The 15479-nt window shown below is 42.2% G+C and overlaps 3 protein-coding genes across 7 annotated transcripts in view; 2 read left to right on the top strand and 1 right to left on the bottom strand.

Annotated features, from left to right (window-relative positions):
• Positions 1-2027, top strand: part of TMC3 (transmembrane channel like 3) — a 131537-nt gene extending 129510 nt beyond the window's left edge. The window contains exon 30 of the mRNA XM_065559335.1: positions 630-2027. Within this exon, the coding sequence (XP_065415407.1) occupies positions 630-1491 (862 nt within the window). The 3' untranslated portion in view covers positions 1492-2027. The remainder of the gene's footprint in view (positions 1-629) is intronic.
• Positions 2028-2241: 214 nt separating this feature from the next.
• On the top strand, positions 2242-10311 carry STARD5 (StAR related lipid transfer domain containing 5). Of its 2 annotated transcripts, none has more exons than XM_065559334.1 (6): positions 2242-2682; positions 3840-3889; positions 4015-4147; positions 5551-5668; positions 6909-7002; positions 7637-10311. In XM_065559334.1, exons 1-6 carry the CDS (start codon positions 2257-2259, stop codon positions 7782-7784), a joined length of 969 nt encoding a protein of 322 aa, XP_065415406.1. In that variant the 5' UTR covers positions 2242-2256; the 3' UTR covers positions 7785-10311. The 2 variants fall into 2 exon arrangements, with proteins under 2 accessions (XP_065415406.1, XP_005301775.2); XM_005301718.4 differs by having other exon boundaries at positions 2591-2890.
• A 3967-nt stretch (positions 10312-14278) lies between these two features.
• The window catches only part of IL16 (interleukin 16), a 66004-nt gene continuing 64803 nt past the window's right edge, over positions 14279-15479 (bottom strand). For 3 of the 4 annotated variants that reach the window (XM_024107538.3, XM_024107539.3, XM_065559333.1), the window contains 2 exons: positions 15301-15426; positions 14279-14763 (listed from right to left, as the gene is read on the bottom strand). In XM_024107538.3, coding sequence (XP_023963306.2) covers positions 14558-14763; positions 15301-15426 — 332 coding nt within the window. In that variant the 3' untranslated portion in view covers positions 14279-14557. Of the gene's footprint in view, positions 15072-15300; positions 15427-15479 lie in introns of all 4 variants that reach the window. The other variant, XM_042856678.2, reaches the window with a different exon arrangement.

Genomic DNA, 15479 nt, shown 5'->3' with positions numbered 1-15479 from the left:
ACTCTTGTCATGAACAAAACATTGGCAGAATAGTTTTTAAAAGCAGCTTTGCTCACAGGCACTTGGCTACTATGGAATGGTAGCAATCACCTTTGATTGCTAGAGTGGATTATAGTATTTTTGTGCGGATATAGTTTAGAAAGTTCCTACACTTGTTTAAAGTAAAGATAAAACCCTCCAAATTACACTGCATTAAAAAGCAATTCAAATAGGATATTCTTTTCACAAAATTGACAAATATAGTAAAGGTGAAGCAACATGTCAGAGGATTATCTAAGCCTTAACGAACATTCATTGAGTTACATATTTTGGATGGCTTTGTGGTTAGGGCACTCGCTTGTTGTTTAGGATGTCTGAGCTGGATTTCTTGCTCTGCCACAAACTTTTTCTGTGACCTTGGGCAAGTCACTTAGGACCAGATTATGAATGAAACTCACATTGTAGATCATTTGCTCACATGAGTAGCTCTTTGACTCCAAAAGGACATCTTTGTGTAAGTAAGGGATTCACAATCTGTCCCTAAACCTCAGTGCCTTAGTTTCCCCAACTGTTTAGAAAAATGGGTTATTTACCTTAATTGCAGGACTATTTTGGGGATAAATATGTTACTTCCTTTTTTTTTTTTAAAGGTATTCAAGTGTTGTACATGGAAGTGCAAGTGAGCTCTGTAAAACAAAGCCCTACACTCCTGTGACTTTCAAAAAGCGTGTTGAAGATGTTCATTCTGAGCCTCTCTTTAGGAAAGGTATCCAACAAGTAAATCCAGACACTCTTGGGGCGGGAGCTCCAGCTTTTGTGGGACGCAAAGTGCCCACCACAAGGTATTTTATTGTTAACGAACATGAATCCCGCAAAAAGTTTCTCCGTTCCACTTCCCGGCTCCCAAGGCATTTCAGAATGGAGGAGTCAGGAGACATAGTTGAATTATATCCAAGGAACGTAAGAAGATATGTGGTTCGAACACCACACAGGACATACTCCCCTCACTTCAGTGAAGAGGAAGAGGAGGAGGAGGAATTAAGGAGAGACTTGATAAACAGATCCTACCGTCCACGCTCACTCTCAGATCTTCGCCCAGGTCCCCGATTTTACATTGGTGAACGTGTGGACAGTCAAATCCTTACTGGCAAGGATCTAGCCAAAGTGCACTACAGATCCTGGGATGATGGCTTTGAGCTAGAACGAGATAGGCCCCCACATTCCCACAAAAAGTCACACATGAAACATGTGGATCTTGATCAGCCCTATCCAGAGCATCATGTGAAACCTAAATCCAAGCATAAGCTCGAACAATCTCTAACAGAGTCGGATTCCATTTCCATTGGATCCAGCAGCGATCAGCAAACCAGCAGCAATGATCAATACATCCAAGTCATTCATAATAAGGAGAAATATCTGAAATCTGGGGCAAAGTTTACCAGAAAGAAACCAAAGGCTAGCGTTGACCTAAAGATGTCTGAATCTAATGAACTGATATGTTCAAATGTCTAGGAAAATGCTCCCTCTGTTTTGTGTTATGAACATATGTATTTGTAGAGACCTTTCAGCTGCCATTTGAACCAGAGAAGACCATTGAAATATATCAGAGGGGTAGCTGTGTTAGTCTGGATCTGTAAAAAGCAACAGAGTCCTGTGGCACCGTAAAGACTAACAGATGTATTGGAGCATAAGCTTTCGTGGGTGAATACCCACTTTGTCAGACACATGCGTCTGACGAACAGGGTATTCACCCACGAAAGCTTATGCTCCAATACATCTGTTAGTCTTTAAGGTGCCCCAGGACTCTTCATTGAAATATAGTCTTCTGAACTACAGTACATACAACTGTTTGAAGTGGATAAAGCATTCTTTATCTGTGTGTTTAATTTTAATTGTACCCAAGTTTAGTATCACATCACAGCGGCATTACAAAAATCTGAAGAGAGAAGTATTTCTGCATTATTGCTCATTACTATACAGTAAAAATATATTGTAAAAATAAAATATATGCATAGAGCACCAGGAATAATTAAACCCATGCAAAAGTATGTCAGGGGCAGTTTATTTTACCTTCCTCTAGCTCTCAAATATGTGCATAATCTTCCCAGTCCCAACTGAAGATGCCATAGTTTGAAGAGGTCTATGTTATCCTAGAAAAAGGATAAAGTAAAGGGTTCTTGCTACAGTACATTTTATAGTTGTGTGGAGTCTAGCAGAAGAAACCTGAGCTGGAACAGAAGTTATGAGCTTGATTCAGAGGTTACTGGGTGAGGTTCAATGGCTTGTTTTATGCTCTGCTCTCTCACACCCACCCCTCTCAACCTCCCTCTCTCTCTCACACACTCACACTGTCACACACACCCCTCCCTGTCTCTCTCACACACCCCTCCCTCCCTCTCACAAACCCACACCCCTCCCTACCCCTCTCTCTCACACACCCCCACACACCCTCCCTCTCAGCACTGGGCAGCTCGGGAAGAGGGGGCAGGGCGCTGTGCCGGGGGCGAGCAGAGCAGCCGGGGCCGCGCGGTGGGCGGATGGAGCAGCCCGCAGGCGCCGCGCCGCCCAGCTGGGGCGCTGCTAACCCCCGCCGCCGGGAGCGGAGGCTGGCGTTGGCGGCCTGGGAAGCGCAGCGGGCCCGTGCGCTGGGGAGGCCCGCCCAGGAGCCCTGCGTCCCTCCCAAGGCACGGGCAGCTCCATCAGGTGAGTGGGAGGCGCTGGGCTCGGCCTAGGCTGGGAGCTCCTATCGGCGAGAGCCCGGCCCCCTGCGGGCGGCGGCTCCTCCTCCAGCCGGCCCGGTGCAGCGGAGCCGGTCGCTACCATGGCTTACGAGGAGCAGGTCCGCTCGCTGGCGGACACCGTGCAGCTCTACCGGAAGGACCCGAGCGGCTGGCGGAGCTGTAAGCGCACGGTGAGCAGGCCGGGCCCGGGCTCCGGAGCGAGTCCAGTGGGGACATGGCAACTAGGCTGCCCCGGTTCCTGTTCCTCCCCCGGGGGAGGGCAAAGCCGGTCACTGGTGTGTTCATCTGGGCGCTGCAGCAGGAGGGTGTTGGGTCCCCAGGGTGCCCATTCAAACCATGGCCGGTCCTGCGGGGTGCTCTCTCGCTGGTCTTCCGGGAGTGCCCATCACCCTCGTGGCTAGGCGCCAGTGATAAGCAAGGGTCCATGGGGAATTAGTAGGAGGCGCTCAGTCCCCTGCAGAGTAAGGCCCCGAGTTGTTTTTCCAGCTTTCTGACTCTACTGGCAAAGTGTTAGCAGCTAACAATGATCACAACTTTGTTGTGACAGTTCAGACTTTTATACAGTTCAGCTGTTAACTGTTGTCTCTCTGGTTAGAGACACTGAGGTAGGATTTGTAATTAAAATCTTTGGAAGTTATTGTATTTGTCAGGCCTTTAAATGAGTCAGTAACCACTGACAAAGAAAACTAGCTAGCACAGTTGTCAACTTTCACTTGGTAAATAAGCACCCCGACTTTCACAATAAGCCAAAAATCAAGCGAATCCCATTTCAAAACAAGCCAATCCCTAAGAACCCCAACACTCTATGTGACTAGATCCCCCTGGTGTGCAGTCTGGGATGATGGTGGGGCCACTGTGCACCATTACTTCCCACCTCCCCCCCTTGCCCCTGCTTGCTGGGAGCTGATCAAAAAAAAGACGGAACAAGCTACAAGCCAAACAAGCTATAAGCCAAAAATTAGCCAACAAACAACTCACAAGCCAATTAAGCCAAAAACAAGCCCAATTTCTGCATTTTTCGTGGGTTTGGAATGTGCTAGCTAGCTGTGGCAAAGAGTTTAGCCTGTTAATTGCTACATCAAGTCTGAAGGCTGTCTTCACTTATTTCACTTTTGATAGAATGAAGTTTCAATTTATTGGAGACCATCAACTGAGTTTTCTGGCAACATGTAAGTAAGGTATTCCAAAATTACAAGGGGGAGAGGGGGTGTCTGTGTGTGAGCGAATAACTCTTGTCTGTTGTTCAGGAGAAAAATTCAAAGGTAATTTTAGTTTCATGTTTGTTTTCCTACAGATACAAAGGAGATGGAATTGTCTCTGCGAGTCCTGAGGCTGTCTGGGAGTGCTTAAAACCAGAAGCTGGTGGACTTAGAACAAAGTGGGACCAAAATGTGAAGGACTTTGAGCTGATTGAAACTATTAGTGATGTAAGTTCCATGAAAATGATAAGGAGCATTGTGGTTAAAGTCTCATCACATAACAGATCTGTTACAAAAATCTGAAGAGAAAATTATGTGCTCATTACTATAAAAATATATCGTAAAAATAAATAAAATATGTACTTGGGTCACCAGGAATAATTAAACCTATGCAAAAATATGTCAGGTGAGGTTTCAGTCAGAGCGGAAATGGACCCTTATGTTTTCAGTCACATTTTTAGTGCCTTATACTGTATCTTACAGTGTATACATAAACAGATATTTACAAGAGCCTAAAGAAGGTATTGCAGCCTGGTGTGTGTATCTCACTCACAGTCTTAAATCACTGTTAGAAATTGGTAACCAGGAATTCTTTTGTTTTGAACAAGCTGTACAAAATCGTTTTATTTTGACAATGTAAATCTCATATGATTTAAAATGTTTGCATGTATTTACACAATACACTGTAACCCCTTTAAATGAGTAGCTATAGCCTGTTGGCTAAACAATACCCACTTTATAACCATTCTAATTTCAGAACTGACTCCAAAGTTATATTGCTTTATCATGCTAACTCTTATAAGTGTTCATAATATTTTAAACAATAGTTATCGGTAAAAGAAGGTAATCTTAAAAAAATAAAATACACAAATCTGTGTTTCACTAATGAAGAGTTTTATCATGACCCAACAAATGCAAAGTCATTTATATATTTAACTCAGCCTTTAGTTCAGGCATTTTGCCATCACAGCACATACTGCATTGAACTCATCCTGCCTTTCTTCAGTACCTCAAGCACACCAGCATGAGTGCAGGGAACGTTCAATTGGATTTCAGAGCCCTTTATTTTTATCAGCTTGTGAGAATCTTCAAGTTATTTAGAATTAAATACAAAAAGATACATTTGTAAATCACATATGATAGAGTCTTCCATTCTGTATTTACAGACTTGTCCGGCTTATATAACATATCACCAAACATGGTGGAGCAGATGTTTAGATACAAGGGAACTGTGTTAAATTTCCTGTGGGATAACAAGTTATGCACCAAGTTTGATGTAACAAAGTTATTAACTGAAATTGGAGTTTGTAAATAACTACATCTATGAGTGTATCCATGGGTGACTCTCTTCTTAAAGAGCATTGTGTTGCTTGTTCTTATGGCATTGGATCCACCTCTCATCACTGTATTTTTCCCATCAAAAATGCTCTTCAGTCAAGACTCTTAGCTGATACATTTATTCATGCTGAATAGCAAGTTATTCCACAAATTCGTGTAATTGAAATAAATGGCACTGCTTGTCAAGTAAGCATGAGAAAAGATATCACAATCTCTCACTTACTATGTTAGAAGCACATCACTGCATTTATATGTATATATACAGTGATTTAATGCTGTTTTGTATTTTGTAGACTATCTCTATATGCAGAACTCTTACCCCATCAGCCTTCATGAAGATTATTTCTCCTAGAGATTTTGTAGATGTGGTGCTAATTAAGCAGTATGAAGACGGGACTATAGCATCTGCTGGTAAAATATTTAAATTTCCAATCCATTTATATTGTATTGTATTATATTTTATATTAACAGTAAGTTAGTGAATATAACTGAAAATCTTTCAGGATATATTCTTTTTGTTTTTCAAAATATATATATGTTGGATATACAGTAAAAATCTTGGTCAGAAGATGCTTAATCAATACTTATTAGCAAGTATTAGTGCTTAATTACATCATTATCATCCTATAGAATATCAGCAATATTTACACTCTTCAGTGAATGATTATACTGTTTGCCTATCATTCCTTTTCATAGTGTTCTTCTGAGAAGGAATAGATATTTCAGTTAGTATTCAGCTGGGTACATTTTTTAGAACTTGTAGAAGTGTCTAAGAAAGTCCCTTCGGAAGCATTGCCTCTGAACACTTCATAGGATGTACTGAAAGCTGTTAAGTTTTGCTTAACTAAAGACCGTGAAGAGATTTGCCCATAGAGCACCCCAACAATGATTAGTTTTCCTGCAGAGAGCAACTATTTCAAGCTTCTGGTACTATGTGCATATATTCATCTTTCTTTCTTCCCGTTCATTTACATCTTTCATTAAGTCTTAAGTCAAGAGTGTCAATGCCCCACAGTTCCCTCTTTGGATCACCAGGCAGGAATCTCGAGAGAGAGAGAGAGAGAGAGAGAGAGATTATGCCTTCTCAAAAGACCAAGAGAGGAACATCTTTGTGAAATGCATTTATCTTACTTTTAGATTAGCATGCAAGCAACTTAAGTTACTATTAAAACACTGGGTGCCATAATACTGTATAAGCCCAATAAATGTCTTTTGAAGTGCCTTGGTGTACAGTCCATACCAGCAGAAATCATTCCTATAATGCATGCAGTACTTTGATTCATAGATTTGATGGCCAGAAGGGAATATTATTTTTATGGAGATATACCTATCTCATAGAACTGGAAGGGACCCCAAAAGGTCATCCAGCCCCCTGCCTTCGCTAGCAGGACCAAGTACTGATTTTTGCCCCAGATCCCTAAGTGGCCCCTTCAAGGATTGAACTCACAACCCTGGGTTTAGCAGGCCAATGCTCAAACCACTGAGCTATCCCTCCCCCCAGATAGCCATGTTATGATCACCATGCATAATACAGGCCAAAGAACATCAACCTCAAGAATCTTTGACTAGCTTTCATTGTAAATGCCTTTCAGCTGGTGGTGTTTACTGTGGCAGAAAACTTTTACTGTTAAAGTGATTTTTTTTCTTATAGCAACCAATGTGGAACATGCACTCTGTCCTCCCCAACCAAGATACGTGAGAGGGTTTAATTATCCCTGTGGTTGTTTCTGTGTACCTGTTCCAGGGTAAGAAGTCTATTTGAATATTACATATGCTGTACTTGAAAGTCCTATCCATAGCTATCATGTGTATGTATTAATGTGCACCATTCAAGAGAGAACCCTCTGGCAGTTACTGGTTTATATCTGGTTGTGGCTGGTAGACGTTGTCATTAAAACTGAGTGATGTTCAATGCTCCAGGTGAAATGAGTTAGTCTCTTTTTTCCATTTCCTAGTGGACATCTGTTAACATTACAGAAACTATCATCACAGTGGGTATCCTTGTTGGCATTCTTAGCTGAGAAGCCAAGGATTAAGAATCTGATTCAGTAGAACACATAAACATGTGCTTAATTTTATGAGTAGTCCCACTGACTTCAGAGGCAATTCACATACTTAAAGTTCAGCATATACTTAAGTGCTCTGCTGAATCAGGGCCTAAATTAATTGGGAAATTTACTATCCTTTCCTTGTAGGGGTAGGTAAAGGCACATTGATGGGTGAGTAATCGGGAAGTTTGCTTTGTGCCCATTCTATGGAAAAGGCATAGAAATATTTATCCATAGATAACACATCCCAAAGATAAGAAATCTTATAAAGTCCTTAATATTTTACACTTCTGGTTGTAAGATAACTTGCACTGATGTTTTGTTTTCTCAGGGAACCAGACAAGACCCAAGTCCTCACTTTCTTTCAGACGGATCTTGGTGGCTATCTTCCCCAGACTGTAGTGGACTCATTCTTTCCAAGCAGCATGGCTGGATTTTACAGCAATCTGACCAAAGCGGTAAAGACAGTGAAAACTTGAGAGGCATTTTCTCAAAGGAAATCCGAGTCTCATTGCTGGGACTTAGAAGGGAGGATAAGAAAGGCTATTATTGCTGGCATAACAGATTAGATTAAGATAAAAATGGAAGAAATGATGGGATCAGAAACCGACCTACAATGCCTTTCTAACAATATAGATATGTAGGAAAGTTGAAGTGGGAACAAAGTCGCAAAGTCCATTTTTAATATAGGATTTACTATTTTTGTACCTGCCTTTCTGTTTAAAAATGCACTACCTTGTCATACTGTATTTTTGTAACTATTAAAATAAGTGACATTATTTCAGCAACTAACAGTATTCTAGAGGAAGTTCTGCTGCCCCCTCCTGGAGCAAAAGCCACACTTCAGGTCTGTTTATGATCATACTTCATCAGTGTAAACCAGGTTACTCCTGAGGGAATTCTGCACCAAAAAATTAAAAATTCTAAAAATTTATGCACACACTATTTTAAAATTCTGCAAGTTTTATTTGTCAAACAAATGTGGAGGCTCCAGCATGACAGTGAGGAGCACAGACCACTGGCTGCACAGCCTCCCTCCCCCATCTCAGGACACTACCTCGGTGGTAAGGTTGCACTCAACCCTGACACAGCATCAGGGCTGGGCCTGCCTCAGAAACACCCCAGGGCCCTGATCCTCTGTGCCAGATGCACCAGGTGTGGGGCAGGCAGGCTCAACCAGGCAGGATCTAAGTGTGGAGGGGCTTGGTGTGGGGTGAGAAGGTTCTGTATTGAGCAATCTGGGTGCAGACTGATCAGTGAGGGGTCTGGGTGGGTGGAATCTGGATGCAGAGGCTCTTGGGGGAGGGGGGGGTTCCAGGTGCAGGGGCAATGGGACTCTGCAGGGGGTTCCAGGTGACGGTGGTTGGGCCTCAGTGGAGGGTCGGGGGGGGGGCTCGGCGGGAGGGGTCTGGGTGCTGGGGGATTGGGGATCCAGGTACAGCTAGCTGGGGTTCAGTGGGGTGGGGGGCTCGTCGGGGTGATTCAGTTGCAGGGTGGTCTGGATACAGGGGGGCTCTAGATGCAGGGGTTTAGGTTCAGCAGGATGAGGTTCAGGTATGGAGGGCTGGGGGGGATCTGGGTGTATGGGGTGAGGATTGGCGGGGGGGAGCAGCTCCCAGTACAGCAACCCATCCCCCGCAGCTGAGGATGCTGAGCTTCCTACAGCCAGGGGAGGTTTCTGGCGTGGGTCTAGCAGCTGATTCCGGTGCAGGGTAGGAGTCACCATGGTGATTTACCTCTCCACCAGCTGCTCCAGATGCCTGAAACGATGTGCCTGCACTGCTAGGGAAGAGTGCGTGACCGCTCTTGCAGCTTCCCTTTGCTTCCTTATCAGAAAATCATTTTCTGCGGGGAAGCAAAGAAATCTGCGGGAGACATGAATTATGCATGGGCGCAGAATTGCCCCAGGAGTAAAACCAGGAGCAGCTCTGCTGAAGTCAATGTAGTTCCACCAGTATAAGTCAGATCCGAGGGAGCCCGGTTATATCTCAGATTCTACCTAATGACCCATATGAAACAATGTTCCTTTCTTGAAGGGGAAGAGCTAGCTCTTTTGCTGCTTACATCAGTATAGTTTGAGATATTACATTGGGACCAACACAAAAAATGGGGTAGACCACAATGAATAGGGTAGGTGAGAACGTATGGCCCACTCATTCTAGACTATAAGGGCCTGATTCAGCATGTGCTGAAGTCGGACTGACTTCAGTGCTAATGTTAAGCATATACTTAAGTGTTTTGCTGAATCAGAGCCTAATATCCTCAACCAATTCACAGATCCCTGGGCCTTGTCCTCTCCCATCATCCCCTCTCTACACAAAAATTCTGATTACAAATGGTCATACTGCACTGACATAATGGCAATAAATAAAGAGATGTATTGAAGCACTTTACTTGTCATTTTTCTAACTGCATTTGAAATGATCATGCATTTGAACAATTTTCCAATATGTTGTTCAAAGTGTTGTGAACTTGTGAAAAGTCCTTTCTGTAAAGTGCTGTGGACTAATCTTGACTTGCTTGTTCATAAAAGTAGGACCTTCTTGTTTATGTCTCCAAGACTGACACACCCCACAGCATATCTTAGGAAATCAGCTATTGGTGTAATATGCAGTGCAGTATGTAGCCATCGAAAATATTTATGTAGCTGGTTACTTAGGTAATGTCAGAAGTTATTATAAACAGCATACTATTCATTTATCCTTTTATAAAAGAAAAAATGATAATTTGTGATTGAGTTGCAAACATGTAAATCAGGTTGTAATTTTCATGCTTTTACTTTATTAAGTATTTATTTATGTTAATACATTTAAATTTCTGTTCTTGTGTTTGTTGCATATGTGGTGTGGTTTGTGGGACATTTATGTACAAATATTTCCACTGTAGTTTTTAATGTATATAATAGAATTTTAGGGAAGGGGGGTTAAATTTTAGTCTCTTTTGTGACTGGCGTTTTTAAAACTTGCCAGTGTGTGTTGCAAATTAAATAAAATATTTTCTGTTTCACATTTTTGTTCTTCTGAAATATCCTTTAACTCTGTCATAGTGTCCCCTCAACTCCCATTGCCAATGAGACTCAAAGGAGCTCTGCACCTTTCAAGATTGCTCCGTGCTCTGTTGGAGCTTAAGGCCAATCCTGTGAGGTTGTGAATGCCCTTAGCTACTCGGACACTATGGAGATGGCTGCAGGATGAGTCCTTAGGTAGATATTTTAGTGAGGGGGGGAGAGTACTCAGCATCTTGCAGGATTGAGCCCTTCAGCTTTTGTCTAGTCCGAGTTTTTTGGATTTTTTTGTTTTTAACGTAGACTGCTGCATACTGCAACTCTGAAGAATGACAAGTGATTTTTGTGAGAGAGTGGTTTGGGCGCCTGTCCTGCAAAGGCTTAGGTTCATGCTTTAACTTTATGCACAGTGAGTGGTCAGTAGGACAACTCAAGGTGTGTAAAGTTAAGTACGTGTGTAAAGTTTTTGCAGGATGAGGGCCTTGTGTTGTTCAAGCACTCAAAAGATCAAGGGTTTATCTAAACCTTAGGCCTGATCCAACCACCTTCACTCATGCCTGTAGTCCTTTTGAGGTCAACGGCATTACCCATGAATAAATATTGGTCAGAGGGACAGAACCAGAATCTGAACAATTTAAAGGATTGGTCCTGTGATGTGCTGAGCACACGCGGTTCAACAAGATCTGAGGGTGTTCAGCCCATCGCCGGACTGCTCCATGAGCCCTCTACTCTGCCAAAGTAGGCTGGAAATTTGTAAGTACAGGCTGTCTTGTAAGATTTCTGGGACTTCCTGCTTTGGGAGAAACTGGAATACTGGGAGACACTTCTGTTTTACGTGGTACATTGACATTTCCGTTTTTGGTGTCAGCCAGAACCAGGAAATGCAGAGGTTCAGAAACCTAAAAGACTGGTAGCCAGGAGAGGAAGGAGCAGGCAGGTGATCTGAAATTATTACAACCTTTGAAAAGCTTGGTTGAAGTTTTGGATGATTTTTTTGTTTAATGACTAAAGCTGATGCTATGCAGGCCGCCCTGTACATGGACTGTTATCTAATACAATCTCTCTCTCTCTGCCCTGTACAAGGACTGTTATCTAATACAATCTCTCTCTTTCTGCCCTGTACAAGGACTGTTATCTAATACAATCTCTCAGTCTTTCTGAGCAAGGCTGTGAAAACCCACAAAAAGAGTTTGACCTGGCTTTTGCAGACTTGAGCCAGAACAGAGCTAACGAGCTCAGGGCCTGCTTCACTGGACAGCTGCTAAAGTGATCATTGATTCAGATTTTTCATGTTATCTGTATCAGTGGCTCTCAACCTTTCCAGACTCCTGTATAGGAGTTTGATTTGTCTTGCGTACCCCCAAGTTTTACCTCACTTAAAAACTACTTGTTTACAAAACAAACATAAAAATACAAAAGTGTCACAGCTCACTATTACTGAAAATCTGCTGACTTTTTCATTTTTACCATATAATTGTAAAATAAATCAATTGGAATATAAATATTGTACCTACATTTCAGTGTATAGTATATAGAGCAGTATAAACAAGTCATTGTCTATATGAAATTGTAGCTTGTACTGACTTTGCTAGTGCTTTTTATGTAGGCTGGTGTAAAATTAGCCAATATCTAGATAAGTTGATGTACCCCGCAGAAGACCTCTGCATATCCCTAGGAATACGCATACTCCAGGTTGAGAACCACTGATCTGTATGGACAGCTGCTTTTAAAATTTTGATCTTCCTGTATACACACTGTTGAAATGATACTTACTTAGAAGTGGCTAACCAGATGAGATTTCACATAGAGAGAGCGCTAAACAGGAAATTGTAAAATATATACTGTGCAAAAAAAGGTAGTCATGGCTTGACTAGACTCTTGTATTGCTTCTCTTCACATTGCCTATTGCTACAACATTTCTTTTGACTGTTGATTAAAGAATAACAATTGCTTTTGTGCTTTTCAGGAATCTGCCCTTTAGGATTAACACCGTGGTATGTAATAATCAGTGATCTTAATGTTATGTCCCTATATTAACAAAGCAGGTCTGAGGAGACCAAAAGGACCACAGGGCAAAGAGGCATTGTCTTGACCAAACTAAGCAGCAACTTCATCTGTCATAAGACAGCTCTTTGGAGCAGGGACTGTCTTTTTGTTCCGTTTGTACAGCATCTTGTATAATAAGACTCTGGTCCATGACTGGGGCTCCTGGGTGAATCTGATAATACAAATCATAATGATAATGCAGTGCTAGGTGCATGTACACAATAAGAGACTTGTTTTGAAAATGTGGGGCCAATAAAAATGTGCAAAAACTTGTCTCAGTGTTTAAGGCCGTTGTATATTTTAAAAATAACAAAACCTTAAAATTGTACTAGCAGTGGTAACAGTGGAACAATCCATGCTTGGTGCTGCCGTCAGCAACATCTCTTTAAACAAAGAGGGGGGGAAATAGTTGGACTGTTGAACCACCGATTCCAATGCTCTTAGGGCTTTTTTTTTGTCATTTATATTGATTATGCATTCGTTTACTGTATCTGAACTAGCACGAATCACAGAATTTGTTCCCTTCTTGTCTTTTAGCACAATAATAAATTAAGCAAATAAGTTAGTTTCATTAACTTTCTGTTAATTTAAATTCTATTATAAGTGATAGAAATACATGGAGGAGATCAAGGAGGTAATATCTTCCAGGGTACTGTACTAGTAGGTACTGAAGACTGGTCAAATCTTGGGGGTACTTACAAACCTTGACAAAGATGCTGTAGTACACTGTTTTGCACAGAACTCTCCATTTGAAGCAATGGCATGCCTTGTGTAACCATCAGTGCCAGATCTGTCCCCAAGGTATTTAGTATTTCCAGTCACCAACTGGCTCAATGAGCCTTAAATCCCATAATCAATCACTGATATTTTCATTTAAAATACTAATGCAGTGATGTTAAAAATTACACAAACTATATATTCAGACAACCAGGTTCAGTTCTAAATGTCCTCATTCCTCTGGGCCAGATTTTTAAAAGTATTTAGGTATTGCTTTGCTCAGTGTTCAGGGCCTAAGTCTCATTTTCAGAGGTGACGTCGACACTTAGGGACCCATTGACTTTCAATAAAATGTGACTTTTGATGACTTAGGCTCCTGAATCATGTAGGCATTGCAGCACTGAGCAGAGCAATCCCTGAATGCCTGTCAAAATTCTCAACCCTGTACTGAGGATATTTTTAATTCACAACACAATGCCTGGGTATGTTTCACAGTAAATACTGTGCTGCGGTACAATGTTCTTCAGATGCATGTGCTCAATTCTCGCTCAGACAAAGGAGATTTGCATTTATATTAGCTTGATTCTCTACTTCGTCCGATTTAGGGGTGGGGGCGCTGCAGAGAACTAGTCACTCCTTGTTTCAGGGCTGCTTGGCCACTGAGCAAATGATTGCTGTCCAGTGCAACTCTAACTTATGTGTCCGACTGTTACACCAGGGGAAGATAAGATGGAGCTCTGCTACGCCCTGTCCCGTCCTCTCCTCTCCCTCTCGTGACCCCAGAATACCCCCAAACATCCTCTTTTCCCCCTTACAATGGGGGTGTGGGGCAACTGGTGAGGAGGAAGCAGAGCCAGCTTTATGCTAGCAAAGAATTCCCCTTCTCCACTGGGCGGCCCTGGCTCCTTTGTGCTGGATAGAGCCCATCCTTCTTTGGCTACTTGCCCTGTCTTCCTCCCTTCCCCATGTGCTGGAAGCTGTGGGGAGGGAAATTTAGGAGCCAACCATTTCTATTCTGCACCCACCGAGAGCTACCCTATGTTACGGAGTCCCCAGCTAGGGTTTGTGGTCAGTCTCTGGAGCAGGACTGAGAATCTGCCTTAGGGTTTTGGCCTGTTTCTAATTTTCCTTAAATTTGGTGGTTAAATTAACTTTGCACGCTACTCTATGACACCATCAAATTGATTTACATGGGATAGAGAGTACTGCAATTTTCACACATTTTATTACACTCATTATATGAAGACCCTTTTTTAGTCTTCTACAGTTTTCAACAGCTGCTTATGAATATTGTAAAAGGAGTTGTGAGCATTTTATATCAGTCTCTTATTCCAGACAACTTGCTTTGAGGTTGCAAAGACATCTGTAAAACTTGCAATATGATCATCTGCACTTTCACAATATCTCTGCTGTGTTGGTAAATGGCTTTAAGTAATGAAATGTTCTGGGTTGGTTTGTTTGTTTGTTTTAATACTGGCAGCAGTTTCATTCTTCTCCTTGCAAAGTTTCAGATGATTTGGTGGTAACAGAACTTGGATTTTTCCTCTTGATGATAGCAGTGATGGGCCCATCAGGTAATGCCTTGATGATATTCCAAGCTTCAAAACGGGTGAGTCCTTGCATAACAATTGTGTGCACTTGCAATAGCTCATCGCCAGGCTGAACAGTGCTGCTTTGTTCTGATGCAACTCCTGTGGGGAGACAATGAATTTACTTCAGTTCTTTTGTGTGGGGAAATCTTTTGTTGTTGTAATTATGGATAGCTGTACTAGGACGTTACATGGAAGATGTGCACATCTGATGCACCAAGTATTTGCCACAGTGCAGATGTAGAGACCTCCAAACCACTGAACACATTGTGAACAAGTGCCCCCTTTTTTCATTTCCAGGAGGTATAGCAAAAGTGCACCCTGCATCTTCTGAAGCCCTCAAATGGATTTCAAACCTTTCTGCTGACTTGTAAATGTTGCCATTTCCATGCAAAAGAAGAAGTGTGTTTCTGTATAAATGGTATAAAATGCATCTGGTCTAATTACAGAGCAAGGAGTTCATCCCGCACAACGAAATGTAATGCTGCAGTTTAAATAAAAATTATCATGGACTGGATCCTCACCTGGTGTAGATCAGTCAATGGAACTACTCCAGTTTACCGCAGCTGAGGATCTGACCGTGTGTGTGTGTGTGTAAATAAATAGAGAGAGAGAGAGAGTGTGTTTAAACACCTCTACCTTTAAAAATCCTGTTGATGATGATGGGTTTATCTCCGTGGATGGAGCCTTTCCCTCCTTCCAGACTGAATCCTAAGCCAGCAGGTGTCTTTTCCAGAGTTACAGTGCAGATTGTGTCTTCAGTTGCTGGAAAGGAATAGAATGGTATCAGGAGGGGTACAAAATATTCTGAAAAGTGA

The sequence above is a fragment of the Chrysemys picta genome, chromosome 10, assembly GCF_011386835.1.
Source record: "Chrysemys picta bellii isolate R12L10 chromosome 10, ASM1138683v2, whole genome shotgun sequence".
NCBI classification, from domain to species: Eukaryota; Metazoa; Chordata; order Testudines; family Emydidae; genus Chrysemys; species Chrysemys picta.
The sequence above is the reverse complement of the archived record's forward strand: the minus strand, read 5'-3'. Positions and strand labels throughout refer to the sequence as shown.